General features: G+C 38.4%; 1 protein-coding gene across 1 annotated transcript in view; it reads right to left on the reverse strand.

Annotated features, from left to right (window-relative positions):
- Positions 1-11,438, reverse strand: part of NGR-A9 (neuropeptide receptor A9) — a 70,258-nt gene extending 58,820 nt beyond the window's left edge. The window contains exons 1-2 of the mRNA XM_028175769.2: positions 11,163-11,438; positions 2,950-3,209 (exon numbers count right to left, since the gene is read on the reverse strand). Coding sequence (XP_028031570.2) covers positions 2,950-3,201 — 252 coding nt within the window. The 5' untranslated portion in view covers positions 3,202-3,209; positions 11,163-11,438. The remainder of the gene's footprint in view (positions 1-2,949; positions 3,210-11,162) is intronic.
- Between the last annotated feature and the right edge of the window lie 6,243 nt (positions 11,439-17,681).

Here is a 17,681-nt window from a genome sequence, read left to right on the forward strand (position 1 = left end):
GTCCACGTGTTGGCGTTGGTCTCTTTGGTGTCGCCATAGAATAGTCATAACGAAATTCACTGGCTACTTGACGAGGAGCTGGGTCTTTTTTATCTTTAGAATCTCAAAATGGTACGTGATCCCGCGTAGGTGTGTGCTACCAGACTGACTTTTCCTGCCGAAGTATTTATGGTTTGAAAGCTGTAAGCATTAACCCTGTGATTCCTAAAGACTCCTACAATTACTTAACACAGGTAGGTTGTAAACTCCGTCACAGAGCTAGTGCTATAAAAAGCTTCGATACTTCATGTTCGTCAAGTGAACTTCTCGAAACATGAAAGAAATAATGTGACAAATATAATATCAGTCTAAAAATGAAACGAATTAATTAAGGCTATATTTCTAATTTATGAGGAAAGTTGAAAATTATAATTCGACGCTTGAAAGGCCAACGTGATTAAGCGACAATGCGTGAACTTTACAGTAGACTAATAATTTAAAGTTGAAATACCTGAAAAAAATTATATTTTAAAGAATCTAGTTGTAGGATTGAAATGATTTTAATAGACCTAGAAATAATTTTTTTTTGCGCATCGATTATGGTTATTGCCTATCATTTATGTACAAATCAGTTATTGTCGCTTAGTCACGTTTGCCTTTCAAGCGTCGATAGGTATTTTTTTAACAGATTAAGTTATTTTTTAAAGCTGTAAAGTTAATTGCTCTGAATAGGACCTTTCACAAGCGATCGGGTGTTCATTGGTTTGCGGAGTCTATGAATGTTATAACGACGTAGCCACCACCACCCACCCACCCTGAAACGTGAGCACTAAATCTATTGTATCTAGCTGTCCCCCTTTTCAAACCGGAACGCGTTACTGCCTCGCGGGAGAAATAACTAGGACGGTTCTCCTGGGGCGGTCTTACAAAACACAGAACAACTTTGTGTCGTGCTAATGTAGTTCCAATCTAAATTAGCTTATAATTTGTTTTATACTTACTTGGGTTTTCGCGAGTCTTTGTCATAATAATCTATATCTAATATATAAAATTCTCGTGTCACAATGTTCGTTCCCATACTCCTCCGAAACCGCCTGACCGATTCTCATGAAATTTTTTATGCATATTCAGTAAGTCTGAGAATCGGCTACTATGAAGTCGTCATGGCCTAAAGGATAAGACGTCGGTGCATTCGTATGACGCGATGCACCGGTGTTCGAATCCGGCAGGCGGGTACCAATTTTTCTAATGAAATATGTACTTAACAAATGTTCACGATTGACTTCCACGGTGAAGGAATAACATCGTGTAATAAAAACCAAACCCGCAAAATTATAATTTGCGTAATCACTGGTGGTAGGACCTCTTGGGAGTCCGCACGGGTAGGTACCACCACCCCGCCTATTTCCGCCGTGAAGCAGTAATGCGTTTCAGTTCGAAGGGTGGGGTAGCCGTTGTAACTATAGTGAGACCTTAGAACTTATATCTCGAGGTGGGTGGCGCATTTACGTTGTAGATGTGTATGGGCTCCAGTAACCACTTAACATCAGGTGGGCTGTGAGCTCGTCCATCCATCTAAGCAATAAAAAAAAAAAAAAAAAATCTATTTTTCATACCCCTAAGTGATTAGGGTTGTCCACCCCTAACATATTTTTTTTTGTTATAATGAGGTATTATGTGGTTGATTGAGGTTTTGTTATTTTTATTATAACTATATTCCCTCATCGTTCACCGCACTACATACCTCTTTCACTCATTTACCACATCCTTACACACTTACAATAAGTTAGTTTTTTTTCTACACTAGAAATTCCCTAGAAATCTTATATATGGCAAAACAATGTTTGCCGGGTCAGCTAGTAATTATATAAAAATGAATTGCTGTTCGTTAGTCTCGCTAAAACTCGAGAACGGCTTGACCGATTTGGCTAATTTTGGTTTTGAATTACTTGTGGAAGTCCAGAGAAGGTTTAAAAGGTAGATAAATATGAAAATGCTCGGAATTAAATAAAAATAACAACTTTTTTTTTACTTTGATGTGTCGCCCGTCGAACGGATTCCTTTTGTCTATACTAATATTACTAACTAATATTATAAAGAGGAAAGATTTGTTTGTTTGTTTGTTTCGAATAGGCTCCGAAACTACTGGACCGATTTGAAAAATTCTTTTTCCATTAGAAGCCGACATTGTCCCTGATGAACATAGGCTAATTGTTAAAATTTTTTTTTTTTTTTTGGTTTCATTTGATTTTTAATGTTTCCGAAGCGAAGCGAGGGCGGGTCGCTAGTTTGTTTTAAGTTTATTTTATACAAAAGTTTAGGTCTCTTATTTATCGAGTGAGGCACTATGAAGTTTGCCGGGTCTGCTAGTTAAGTTTAATTTTATGCTTTCATGTCGCGTTTTTAATTCTCATTATATCATTTCAGATGTTCCGAATATTTTACGATTTTCATGGACACGGACAACAGTAAAAATGCGTTTATTTGTAGATTTGTAACGGCCGTCTGGTGTAGTGGTAAGTGACATGGTCACTACACAAGCGGGTTGCGGGTTCGAATCTCGCCTAGGGAAGATATTTTTATGATAAATATAATGTCTTTTCCAGGGTTTTTGATGTATATTAAATATGTGTATAATAAAAATCTTATATTTATTTTTCGTTATCGGGTACCTGTAACGCAAGTTCTTTACGAACTTAGCACCGTACCAGTTAACGTGGCGTGATTGTTAGTAAAACAAAGTCGCTTTCTCTGTCCCTATATCCCTATGTATGCTTAAATCTTTAAAACTACGCAACGGATTTTGATGCGGTTTTTTTCAATAGATAGAGTGATTGAAGAGGAAGGTTTATATGTATAATAACATCCATTAAATAGTAGAGAAATCAATAATAAATTACAGTTTCCGAAGCGAAGCGAGGGCGGGTCGCTAGTGTTATAATAAAATATATTTTAATGCAAAAAACTCACCAAATTAAGTAAATAAACGTTCGTGACTGTCCTCATTCGCCTGTTGCTCGCTAGTGTCGCTATGACGAGACAATTCCCGCATATGGAGAGCAGGAATATAACGAAATACGGCGGTAATATGAAACGCCACTCGTATGCGTTGTTAGGCTTCGCCACACTCGCATTCCGGATGGTCGTGAATGGAGCCAGGGTCGATGTGATCTCGCGCATTCTCAGCAACGAGCTGTTGTAGCTTATATCCAGATCATTCATTTTTGTTTCTGTAACAAACAAAAAAACAAACTAAACTTAATAATTGTAGATGAGTCTAAAATTGATTGGCTTAGGCTTAGCGAAAATTGACCGCGATGTTAACTGGTTACCTAAGTGGGCTGTTTTTTTTTCAACCCATCTGTCAGTAGCCGCAAGGGGCTATTCTGGCTTCACCTTGACTGATAGGCGAGCTAAGGAACCACGGTGAAGGAATAACATCGTGTAATAAAAATCAAACCCGCAAAATTATAATTTGCGTAATTGTTGGTGGTAGGACTTCTTGTGAGTCCACCCGGGTAGGTACCACCACCCCACCCATTTTTACCGTGAAGTAGTAATGCGTTTCGGTTTGAAGGGTGGGGCAGCCGTTGTAACTATACTGAGAGCTTAGATCTTATATCTCAAGGTGGGTGGCACATTTACGTTGTTGATGTCTATGGGCTCCAGTAACCACTTAACACCAGGTGGGCTGTGAGCTCATCCACCCATCTAAGCGATAAAAAAAGAAAAAAACGGGTCTCATTCTGAGAAGGTTTGTTAACATCTCCCGTAGAATGAGCAGTGTTTCGCTGATTCTACCACCGAATCGGGATGGCGACCAACTGGGAAGATCCGACGAGAGTCACACTGGGTTGTGTCTACGGGATTGGATCGTCAGTTCCTTCGCTCATCTACGCAATAAATAAGAAGTAAAATAATACTTCGGTGCACCTTTTTAATTTTATTTATTTATTGCTTAGACGAGTGGATGAGCTCACGGCCCGGAGCCAATAGACATCTACAACGTAATTGCCGCCACCCACTTTGAGACACGAGTTCTAAGGTCTCAGTATAGTTACAACGGCTGCCCCACCCTTCAAACCGAAACGCATTACGGCTTCACGGCAGAAATAGGCAGGGTGGTGGTACCTACCTGTGCGGACTCACAAAAGGTCCTACCACCAGTAATGTGAATAATGATAACCTCGTTATGATAATAAATTTTATACGTTACATGGGTATTTCTGCCCACATTAACTCAGAGCAGCTGTTCTCAGAAGGAAATTTCTTAAAAAGGGAATACATAAAACGGAAGGCTTTGTCACAGAAACATTTTCTCAAAGGATGTTTGTATTTATCGAAATTGAAAATGTGTTTAATTATATATTTGGTAAGAGACGTTTCTTTGGAAATCAGTTCTAAGAATCGCTGTATACATTTATCCTGCTACTAAAATTAATATTAGTCAGTAAGGAAGCCCGAAAATAAGGTCGATATATTTAATTAAATTGAACAAAATAGACACGGAATTGGACCGCCAATAGCAAACCAATAACCATTGTATACACTGAATAATAAGAGCGTGTCAGTACCAGTAGCATCCGAATACGCGAAGGATAAACAATATTAGATAATTAAGATCTAGACGAAACCTTATCGATTAAGAAGCGAGTCTATTGTATGACTTGTCTAGCTAACATTTTTTTTAATTTTTTTTTGATTGTCGGAATTTTGTTTTTAAAACTTATCTTTTTTTATTTTTTTTATTTATTGCCCTTGCAGGCAGACGAGCATACGGCCCACCTGATGGTGAGTGGTTACCGTCGCCCATGGACTTCAGCAATGCCAGGGGCAAAGCCAAGCCGCTGCTTACCGCTTAATACTCTCCACAAGCCTCTTTTAAAGAAATTAAATAAGATATCTAACCGTACGCAAGATTCGCCACAATTCTTTATACATAATGCGAAAACCAACTTCAATAAGATCTGTTTACCCACAGAATTAATATAAAATACAAGTATCTAGATATTAAATATGTGAAGCAAAAACTTTGTAACCCTTTGTACCTTTTTTGTACCCTTATAGTCGAATTTCGACTACTGCGGGACCACTAGTACAAGACAAACACACATAGGGACTTAGCAAACATGGTGCGAAAGTGACTAATGTGGCGGGGTTATTGGGATCTCGGTCTTTCTCAGAAACATTAGTTTCGGGAAATTAATGCTCTAACCAATCACAAGGTTTAGTCGTGAAGCTATTATTTAAATATCATATTTAATACTTCTTTGATATTATAATATTAAGTCGTCGTGGCCTAAAGGGTAAGACATCCGGTGCATTTGTATCGAGCGATGCACCAGTGTTCGAATCCCGCAGGCGGGTACCAATTTTTCTAATGAAATACGTACTCAACAAGTGTTCACGATTGACTTCCACGGTGAAGGAATAATATCGTGTAATAAAAATCAAACCCGAAAAATTATAATTTGCGTAATTACTTGTGGTAGGATCTCTTGTGAGTCCGCACGGGTAGGTACCACCACCCCGCCTATTTCTGCCGTGAAGCAATAATGCGTTTCGTTTTGAAGGGTGGGGTAGCCGTTGTAACTATACTGAGACCTTAGAACTTATATCTCAAGGTGGGTGGTGCATTTACGTCGTAGATGTCTATGGGCTCCAGTAACCACTTAACACCAGGTGGGCTGTGAGCTCGTCTAATCCTCTAAGCAATAAAAAAAAAAAAAAGACCGATTACAATTATTTATACTACATAAATATACCGAGAATATTTTCGGCCTTTTGAAATTATAAATTTTTTATAAATATTGCGAAGTTCGATAAAGTTTCTGATTGGTACACAATTTGCTTTCTTTGATATTATATTATAATAATATCATCGATCACAATTTTATATACTACTAGCTGACTCGGTAGACTTCGTAGTGCCTCAATCGATAAATAAAATACCTAAACTTATGTATAAAATAAACTTAAAACAAACAAAGGAATTCGTCCGACGGGGGACACATCAAAGGAAAAACGAAATTGTTATTTTTATTAAATTCCGAGCATTTTCATATTTTGCTACCTTTTAAGCTTTCTCTGGACTTCCACAAATAAATCAATACCAAAATTAACAAAATCGATCCAGCCGTTATTGAGTTTTAGCGAGACTAACGAACAGCAATTCATTTTATTTATATATGTATAGATATACTATATAATACCGAGAACATTTTCGGCCTTTTGAAATTATTAAAATTTTATAAATATTGCAAAGTTCGATAAATTTTCTGATTGGTATACAACTTGATTTTTTCGAAAATTGAGTTTAACGTGTCAAGACTAGGCAAGATAAATGTATTTATCCACGTTACGGACCGCGGTGTAACCACAATAGACCGTATAGAAAATTAAATATATTGAGGGCAAACATAGCATTCTTACAGGACGCATATTTCACGATAGTGGCAGATTTACCCTGCTTTGTGTCCGAAATATGTAGGAAGTTTATACCTACTCGTGCTCATAATATGGCAAAAATAAGGTTTATTTTATATATAAATATATTATACGTGAAGCAAAAACTTTGTATCCCTTTTTACGAAAATTGCGCAGACGGAGGAGTATGAAATTTTCCACACTTATAGAGAATATTTTATAGAGAAGAAGTGCACAATGCTAATATTTTTTAAAAATAATGCATAAAAGATACATTAAATCAATAAAGAAAACATTACACACACTACATACCATGTATTTGACGCACACACGCATGCATACTATTTATTGTCAAACTTTTGTTCATGACGTCTGTTGTCAAATTGAGAATAGATTAAATATTGTTTGTCTTTGTTAATATTTTTTATAATGTAGTCTTAGCGAAATTTGTGATTATAGAAGTATAAAATACAATCATAATAGTGTACAAACTTACAATTCCAATTAATTATAGTCGAATTTCGACTACTGCGGGACCTCTAGTATATTTTTAACATGTCCTTACGAACTTACTGTCATTAAGATTCTCTGAACTGATTAACACGATGGAAAATGTTGTTGTAAGTAAATACTCACTCGTAGATACGAAATTAATTAAAAGAAAAATACATATGTTTATTATTATTATTATAATATTATCTTCTGAAATGAAAAAAGAAACGAATCATCATTCTCCTGCCCTTCTCCCAGTCACCTGGGGTCGGCGCACTGTGTTTTCTCCTTCCATACTCCTCTATCATACACCATTTCTTCGCTCACTCCCCTCGTACACATATCGTCTTTCACGCAATCCACACATTTTTTCTTAGGTCTATTTCCTCTAAAAAAAAGAAAAAAAATAATAAAGATTGTAACTTCCCAAGAAGGACGGGATTACACCGATGGACTAAAAGAATGAATTTTTTATTTTATTTTTTTATTGCTTAGATCGTTTGACGAGCTCACAGCCCACCTAGTATTAAGTGGTTACTGGAGCCCATAGATATCTACAACGTAAATGCACCAGCCACCTTGAGATATCAGTTCTAAGGTCTCAGTATAGTTACAACGGCTGCCCCGCCCTTCTAACCGAAACGCATTACTGCTTCATGGCAGAAATAGGCAGGGCGGGCGTACCTACCCGCGCGGACTCACTAGTGGTCCTACCACCAGAAATTACGCAAATTATAATTTTGCAGGTTTGATTTTTATCACACGATGTTATTCCTTCACCGTGGAAGTCAATCGTGAACATTTGTTGAGTACATAGGTATTTCATTAGAAAAATTGGTATCTGCCTGGGATTCGAACACTGGTACATCGCTCAACACGAAAGCACCGGACGTCTTTATCCTTTAGCGCACGACGATATTATTATAATATATATACGATATATTCCAATTGTCTTTCAAGTTCAGTATATTTTGTAAGCTTTTCAGTTTTTTTATACGGGTTGATAATCGAAAGGCTTCAAAGTAAGCTTATGCAAGTGAAAATTCAAGCTCATGTCTCAAGGTGGACGGGACATTGTGGTGGTCAATGGATTTCGGTAACCCCCTAATTCGAGTGATGAACACGATTGTTTTTTTAGATATTATTTATTTATTTTATTTATTTATGACTTTATATACTAGACAGTATAAAGGCGGCCTTAATGCTATAGGCATTCTCTGATAGTCTACCTTAGGGAAGTGCAGAGATGAACCTTCGTAGAACTTATTAAATCTTATTTATCCGGAAGAATCCAAAAGGTAGACGTTAAAGGAACGAGATCTTCCGGTGTCTTACTTAATATGGGTGTTCCTCAGGGTTCCATATTGGGTCCCTTCCTATTTCTTGTATATATCAATGATTTACCTAAGTTTATTGAAACCCGTCACGAGGTCGTATTATTCGCTGATGATACATCATTATTGTTTAAAATTAAACGACATTTGGAAGATTATGACGATGTGAATGATGCTATCTCGCGCGTGGTACATTGGTTTAGTGTTAATAATCTGTTATTAAATAACAAAAAAACAAAATGTATAAAATTTACCACACCTAATGTTAGACAAGTAGACACTAATATCATTGTAAGTGGAGAGACACTGGAGCTTGTGGATTCGACAGTTTTTCTTGGTATAACAGTTGATTCCAAGCTGCAGTGGGGTCCTCACATATGCAAGTTAGAGAGTAGGCTTAGTTCTGCAGCGTTTGCGGTAAAAAAAATACGAATGTATACTAATGAAGATACGGCACGCCTGATTTATTTTAGTTATTTTCATAGTGTTATGTCCTATGGCATTTTGCTATGGGGCAATGCTGCCGATGTCGAAACGATTTTCATCCTGCAGAAGAGGGCTATTCGTGCTATTTATAATATGCACCCGAGGGAATCCTTGAGGGACAAGTTTAAGGAAATCAAAATTCTAACTTTAGCGTCCCAATACATTTTTGGAAATTTATTGTACGTGCGTAAAAACATTGAAGAATTCCCCAGAGTCTGCGATTTGCACAATGTGAACACTAGGAACAAACATAGGCTTGCGTTGCCGGCGGCTCGAATTAAGAAAATAAGCAACTCTTTTAGGGGGCTGGGTGTACAGCTTTTCAACAAGATCCCACTAAACGTTCAATTACTACCTGTTCATAGATTTAAGAAAACTGTTAAGGAACGTTTGTGCAACAAGGCATATTATAAAGTTAAGGATTATTTACTAGATGGCACTACGTGGGAATGAGGCGCTCGCTCCTGGCCTTTTTATTTTTCATTATTATTATATTTTTTTTAATTGTATTTTTTGACTTGTTTTTTCTTTTATTGTGAATATTTCTATTTATTTAAAAAAAAGAAAATATTTGAGAAAAAAACAAAAAAAAAAGCCCGCTGAGTTTGTTTCGCCGGTTCTTCTCAGGACTGTGGCTTTTTTTGGAACCGGTGGTAGAGTTAACATTGTTATTTGTATTTTGACATTCAAAAAGTGTGTCATACTAACATCTAAGTTGAAATAAATGATTTTGAATTTGAATTTGAATTTGAGATGTAGTGTATTGTGATATTAGGTACTTAAACATATGTATATAATTATATATCATACATTTTTTTATTGCTTAGTTGGGTGGACGAGCTCACAACCCACCTGATATTAAGTGGTTACTGGAGCCCATAGACATCTACAACGTAAATGCGCCACCCACTTTGAGATATATGTTCTAAGGTCTCAGTATAGTTATAACGGCTGTTCCACCCTTCAAACCGAAACGCATTACTGCTTCACGGCAGAAATAGGCGGGGCGGTGGTACCTACCCGTGCGGATTCACAAGAGGTCGTACCACCAGTAATTACGCAAATTATGACTTTGCGGGTTTGATTTTTATTACACGATGTTATTCCTTCACCGTGGAAGTCAATCGTGAACATTTGTTAAGTACGTATTTCATTAGAAAAATTGGTACCCGCCCGCGGGATTCGAACATCGGTGCATCGCTAGATCCGAATGCACCGGACGTCTTATCCTTTAGGCCACAACGACTTCCATAATATTTATAGATACAAATACTCGTATTAATTATCTGTACATGTATATTTTTTAATGTACGTAAGTGCGTGGTACAAGAGAGACGATCAAAACTTGTGTCTGAAGTAGAGAACTCTCTGGGGCGAGTCTCCAAATGGGGTGAATCGAACTTAGTTCAATTCAACCCGTTGAAGACACAGGTTTGCGCGTTCACTGCGAAGAAGGACCCCTTTATCATGGCGCCGCAATTCCAAGGAGTATCCCTGCAACCTTCCGAGAGTATCGGGATACTTGGGGTCGACATTTCGAGCGATGTCCAGTTTCGGAGTCATTTGGAAGGCAAAGCCAAGTTGGCGTCCAAAATGCTGGGAGTCCTCAACAGAGCGAAGCGGTACTTCACGCCTGGACAAAGACTTTTGCTTTATAAAGCACAAGTCCGGCCTCGCGTGGAGTACTGCTCCCATCTCTGGGCCGGGGCTCCCAAATACCAGCTTCTTCCATTTGACTCCATACAGAGGAGGGCCGTTCGGATTGTCGATAATCCCATTCTCTCGGATCGTTTGGAGCCTCTGGGTCTGCGGAGGGACTTCGGTTCCCTCTGTATTTTGTACCGTATGTTCCATGGGGAGTGCTCTGAGGAATTGTTCGAGATGATACCAGCATCTCGTTTTTACCATCGCACCGCCCGCCACCGGAGTAGAGTTCATCCATACTACCTGGAGCCACTGCGGTCATCCACAGTGCGTTTCCAGAGATCTTTTTTGCCACGTACCATCCGGCTATGGAATGAGCTCCCCTCCACGGTGTTTCCCGAGCGCTATGACATGTCCTTCTTCAAACGAGGCTTATGGAGAGTATTAAGCGGTAGGCAGCGGCTTGGCTCTGCCCCTGGCATTGCTGAAGTCCATGGGCGACGGTAACCACTCACCATCAGGTGGGCCGTATGCCCGTCTGCCTACAAAGGCAATAAAAAAAAAAAAAAAGTATATCTCAGTTTGGTCATATCACAAAGAAATTTACTTCGAGGTCAGACCGTCTATGATCTGTCTCATGACTATGTATTAATTTTTATTGGTTTTTGTTATTTTATGAAAATAATATTTTTTGTTAATAAACGTTCAGTAAAAGTTTATCCAACGAACTTGAACTTCTTTGAATATGTCAAATAAATTTTAGCTTATTTTCCATAGTAACTTAGCCTTTTTACAACTTACCAGAGCGAAAGCTGAAGTCAAAACGAGTTGATGTAACACTTAATTTTTACACAAACTTCTTATAAGAGAAGTTATTTCTACGTAAATAATACAACAATATTACACTAATTAAAATCACAGCCATATATATGTACAACACTCGTATTCAAGATATAATTATATATAGATAAAATTAATTAAATTTTATTTACAATTTATACATTCGGTTTAAGTAAGAAAATTATGTCCGTTATAAAACTTTATCGAAGTTTCAAAGGTGAGCGACAAAGCGCAGGCCGCGAGAGCTTTCAACTCACTGAGCTTTCAAGCACTTGTACGATGAACTATAGAACGCATGCGTGAACCTAACAGATTGGATTCACGATAGAAAGTGCAATTCCTATCCTATCCTAGTAATATAGAAATATTTAAATACGTCACAGAATTCAAGTTTACATCTACTCCTGTTATTTTCAAGCACAATAATATTAACATAACAATAATTTATACCTTATTGAACACAATTTTGGGAAAATGCAATGTGGTGGAAAAATCAGGAAGGATCGCATTCATAATGTCCTCAACAACAACGTCACCCAGGATGTCTGGGCTGTATAAAGCAGGTATCAGATATGATGGTAGAGCATCTTACAGAAGAACCCTGTTTTAGAATGGATGGGTTACTGGTGGCCAAGACAGGTAGACGAGCACTGGAGTCAAGAAGGGTGCGATTTACTATCCGAGCGCCTCCGAAGGATTCCTTATAGCGCAAGGGCAGTTATTTCGCAAATGAATCTACTACCGGATTGGAGTGACGACCTTCTGAGACCCGGCGAGAAACTCAGCGGGCTGATGGTATGGGTTAGGTTTCGCATCGAACTCTTTGACGAGTTTTTAAGGAATTGAGTCTAGGAGAAGGAAAAGCAATCACCAAAATTCAATCATCATTTGGATGCAAATTCTATCTCTATTCAATACAAAAAGATCCATAGATTACGTTTTAAAGAATACGGTGATCTTCACAATAAGTAAAATTATTTCATGGTGCTTTTAGTAGGTACTAGTGGTCCCGCAGTAGTCGAAATTCGACTATAATTAATTGAAATTATAAGTTTCAACATTATTATGGTCCTATTGTTACAGATTTCTACAAGACTACACTATAGACAAATACTCGTAATATTAAAGATAAACAATACTAACCTATTCTCAATTTGATTACAGGCTTTAAGCAATAACAAAGGTTTGACAATAAACAAAGAGTATATGTGTGTGTGTCAAATATATATATGGTAGTGTGTGTAATGTTTTCTTTATTGATTTAATGTATCTTTTATGTTGTTGTAATAATTGCATTGTGCACTTCTTCTCTATATTCTCTATAAGTGTGGAAAATTTCATACTCCTCTGTCCGCGCAATTTTCGTAAAAAGTGATACAAAGTTTTTGCTTCACGTATTAATATAATAATATAGATAGTATAGTAAAATGAGACTAGTTTTTCGTATAAAATTGTAGGTAAAGGGTCATAACAAAAAGGAAACCACTCAATTATTTTAGGATGACTGAGCTGACGGTCCGTCTGGGGTTACGTAATCCATAAAGAACACTTTAATGTTTAATACGTGAATACCGCTAATGTCGCTTGGTGCGCAGTGGCTTGGCTGTGCCCCTGGCATTCCTGACGTCCACGAGGGACGGTAAGCACTCATCATCAGGCTTGCCGTATGGTCGGCCTGCAAGGGCTTTAAAATACCATTTTTTTTTCTAGACCGTGAGCTGAACTTCCTACGAGATCCCCGTGCCTATATAGGGTGGGCGCCTGTTATGTGGGGCTGGACAATTCGCAGATTTTGGGACCGCGGCCCTAAAGACGGTGTTTAGGGCCCTACCCACTACACGACTCCAGTAAGTAAAACCTACGTTGAGGTCTAAATCTCAATTGTGAAGTATACACCTTTCAGACCCGCTGATTCTTTTACTTTTCAAACTGGCACGTATTACAAAACAATTGCATATTTCTTCATAATTATTCAAAAGTAGGATCAAGCAAGGCAAGCCAGGTAATGAGGGTCACCGGTAATTTACACATTATTACAAATTATAATTTTTGCGGGCTTGATTTTTGTTCCACTATAATAAATAAATAAATAAATATTTACTAACAATCACGCCACGTTAACTGGTCCCGTGATAAGTTCGTAAAGAACTTGTGTTACAGGTACCAGATAACGGATATAAATGTAAGATTTTTATTATACACATACATATCTTTAATATACATCCATAACCGTCGAAAAGACATTTATATTTATCATACAAATATCTTCCCTTGGCGGGATTCGAGTCCGCGACCCCCTTGTGTAGTGACCATGTCACTTACCACTACACCAGACGGCCGTTATTACTTCTTATTACTATGTTATTGCCGTTATTACTATGTTATTACTTCATCGTGTAATCGTCATTTGTAAATCGCACGATACGAGCAAGCCGCTTAGGTCATGATAATTACAAAGCTTTAGTTCTAACAATAACAACTACAAATGATGGCTACATGCATTTCGTTTGTTAATCTTTTATTACTTTTAAATGTTGAATTTTTCTGCTGAACCTTTTTTTTATTGCTCTTGTAGGCAGTCGAGCATACGGCCCACCTGATGGTGAGTAGTTATCGTCGCCCGTGGACTTCAGCAATGCCAGGGGCAGAGTCAAGCCGCTGCCTACCGAACCGAACCTATCAATAAAACGGAATAATTTCCATTATCCTTTTATGGTTCAACAAAGTTTATAAGGACTTTGGTAGGCGTCAGCTTCGCTGTGCCCTTTACAAATTTATTTCAAAATCCACTTCACAGTCTGTAAGGTAACCTTTGAAGTGAAGAACGTAATATTTCGAGAGGTAAACTCTTCGAACTAAGCTGCCTGGAAAATGTGTTAAGTTGTTTTATTGGTACCCGATGATTAAGTCGCCTAATTATGAATTGCAAAATATTATAACTGGGTGCACACCAAATACGGTAGCCAGCGGCTTGGCTGCGCTCCTTGCATTGCTGATGTCCTTGAGCGACGTAGCCACTCACCATCAGGCGGATTAATGCCAGACGGTTACGGTTAATACAGAATGAGGTCATCGTAACCTAAAGGATAAGACGTCCGGTGCATTGGTATCTAGCGATGCACCGGTATTCCCGCCAGCAGGTAGGTACCAATTTTTCTAATGAAATACGTGTTTAACAAATTATGTTCACGATTGACTTACACGGTGAAGGAAAAGTCCTACCGAGTAATAAAAATTAAACCCGCAATATTTTAATTTACGTAATTACTGGTGGTAGAACGTCTTGTGAGCCCGCACGGGTAGGTACCACCGTCCTGCCCGTTTCTGCCCTAAAGTAGTAATTTTTCGGTTTAACCGTTGGACAGGTGTTGTACTGAAACAAGGAAACTTTAAGAACTCATGTCTCAAGGCGAGTTGCGGCATGTACGTTGTTAATGTCTATGGACTCTGGTAGCCTCTTAACACAATGCGGGCCGTGAGATCGTCCACTCGTATTAGATCTAAAAAAATATAAAAAAAAAATCTATCATAAAACTATTGCATCTGTGGAAGGTTTAACAACAAGGGGAAGATCTTCCAGGAATTGCTTGGTAGACCAACGGTTCGAATGTTATTGTCCGGAACTTGTATAATAATACTAGCCGTACTCGCCCGCTTCGCTGGGCATTAAAATTAACATTATTATTTATTGTCATTATTAGGGGGTCCAACACTCATATAAATATTAGCCTATCCATTATGCGCGTGTATTTTCTACATGGATACCAAGTTACAAGTCAATCGGATGCATGGTTCGGTAGTTATAACGAAACATCCGTAAAAACCACTGTAGATTTATATATTAGTATAGAATAGATATGCGAGCTCATCTTGAAAATGTCGTAATCGAGATTCAGACATCTGTCAAAAATCTTGTGTTTTATGACGGCTATAGCCACACGTCAAACAGAATGCTGACCTCCAAACATTATTGCGGGTCTTACTCGTTTACGAACGAATACCGAAATATTTTTCATTTATTCTATTCGTTTCTTTGAATATTAAATTGTAAAATTAATACAAAAATTGTAATGAAAGAATTCCTTTTCGCATTTGAAACGTTAAAGGAAAAATATTAATTGTAACGGACGTGACGTCAGCTGTGATGCCCTGCCGCCAGCCAAGCCGCCAAGTCATATTAACACGCCCCCTTCCGCCACAGCCACCGCCACCGCCGCCAGCCAAAGCCAACGAAGGGGGGATAGTGTTAATAAAACAAGCCGTGCCAGCCATTTCTACTACTTTTCTGCATTCTTGCACAAATAAAAGAACTTGTCGTTACGCTGCTGGTTTTTATTGTCACATCATTTGCAACATAATAAAATATTTATTCCCTGCGTTCTACATTTTTATTGATTGTTGAATATTTAATTTCATTTTTTAGATATGCGGATGTGTTTGTAGCGTGCTTATACTTGTACAAGCATTCAAGTACTTACCCACGAATAAATGCGTGCATCTCACCTGAAGTTTTATCAACAGCCGATATTATTGTCAAGGAATAACATCCTGTAATAAAAATCAAACCCGCAAAATTATAATTTGCGTAATTACTGGTGGTAGGACCTCTTGTGAGTCCGCACGGGTAGGTACCACCGCACTGCCTATTTCTGCCGTCAAGCAGGAATGCTCTTGTCTTCCTTTCGTCCTACTCTACGCCCGACTAAGCAATAAAATAATGATATAAAGCAATTTGAAAAAGATTCATGTGTGTTTTTTAATCATAGGAATTGCTTCTTCATTCCGAATTCTTTTTATGTACGCGTTTCCTAAGTAAATTTGGTGTACCATACACATGATATGTATTCAGCGTGTGAGTCGAAACATTGCTATTATTTCATAGGAGAAGACTGGACTTTAGGCTACGGAAACTTCCGACGTGTGCACTCTTAACACGAGAATACACTTCTAAGAAAATTCACGGTAATATTCCCGGACGTGACGTTTCTTTGACATCAGGCCCAACGAAATCACACGTTTCACACTTCCTTATTTCCTCATACATTTTATTTAGAAACTCCAACATTGTGAAAGCGTACAAACATGTAGTATTTCATCGCAGTCAACAACAACAGTACAAGAGTATGCACTCTCCCTCACATGTCGGCCTGGGGACCGGCGAAGGAGGCCCAAGAAGACGACGTGCAAGCTGCTCTGCACGCGTTTTATGCATGAGCATCCGGGTGATGGAAGGCCGGCTATCCTTAACCCACGCTGGTTCTGACCTAGCGGGGTATTCCGTAGGATAGACCATTCTAACCGGCACCATCTAGGCGGGCTTTGGACTTCGGGCCTGCCGACCGAGAGGGCTAGTGGTCATGGCGCCGACGACCGCCAGTCCGGCGTCCCGAGGGGGAGGGTGATGGGAGAGATGTGCTCCGCACTAAGCGCTTCACTTTCCCCCTTTTGCCTTTTCATGAGCTCTGTCTCATGCGAGGTTTGGATGCTGGTTGTTGAGCAACAGGAGGTTTTAGTCGGTTCGACTCCGACATGCCCCGCCCTTCATCCCCAGTGAAGGGCGGAAGTACGGCGATTTCCTCCTGACAAAAAAAAAAATGCACTCTTGGTGTAGTTCAACTGATGGTAGATGACTTTGTGGATTCACGTGTGCTAGAAATAAGTCTAATAATTGTATTCCAAACAATGACGGATAAATCAATATTACAAATTATTGGTTAGAACGAATTGTTTTTGTCCTATCCCCTATGTAACGAAATTAATCATTTGTCACAGGTCCTGAGATCATCACTCACGCAATCCGTCTCTTTTTTGGGCCTTAGAAGGTTTGGATATTAATCACCAGCTGTATGCCTATCTCTCAATGGAAGTTTTTTTACTAATGGTTCCGGATTTGTTTATGTTTTAAACACGCAAATTAGTTATAATTTTTTTTTTCGTAAACAGACAATAAGACCCACTTGAATGTGAGTGTTCGAGGATGGCTATGGATATCAGCAATACCAAGATTAAAATCAGAGGCCTGCTATCGCCGAAAACTCTCCTCAAGGATCTATGGTAGAAGAATATGAACACTCAAAAATCACCCTAGAGGGGAGTTCATTCTAAAGATCGGTGTCATCTGCCAAAAATGATATCTGGAAACGAATGTAGATGAACGCAGTAGTTCTATGTGCTATAGATGAACACTGCTCTGGTGGTGGGTGGCGCGACGGTAAAAAACAAGATAGTGGAATCATCTTCACTTTCACCAGGATTTACCAATAATTTACTATGGCTGTTATTGTTGTCTCTTTTCACTATTTTCTTAATTTTACATTGTTGTTGTACATGTGTCTTTTGGTTTATTTTATATTGTACAAAATTTATTTAAAATTAGTTTTTATTGGTATTATTACTATTTTTATTATTATCAAAAAACAATTCCTCAGAGTACTCCTCACTCCCTACTACCTAATCCGAAATATACGGCACAAAACACAG

Source organism: Bombyx mandarina, chromosome 13, assembly GCF_030267445.1.
Source record: "Bombyx mandarina strain Sakado chromosome 13, ASM3026744v2".
NCBI lineage: Eukaryota > Metazoa > Arthropoda > Insecta > Lepidoptera > Bombycidae > Bombyx > Bombyx mandarina.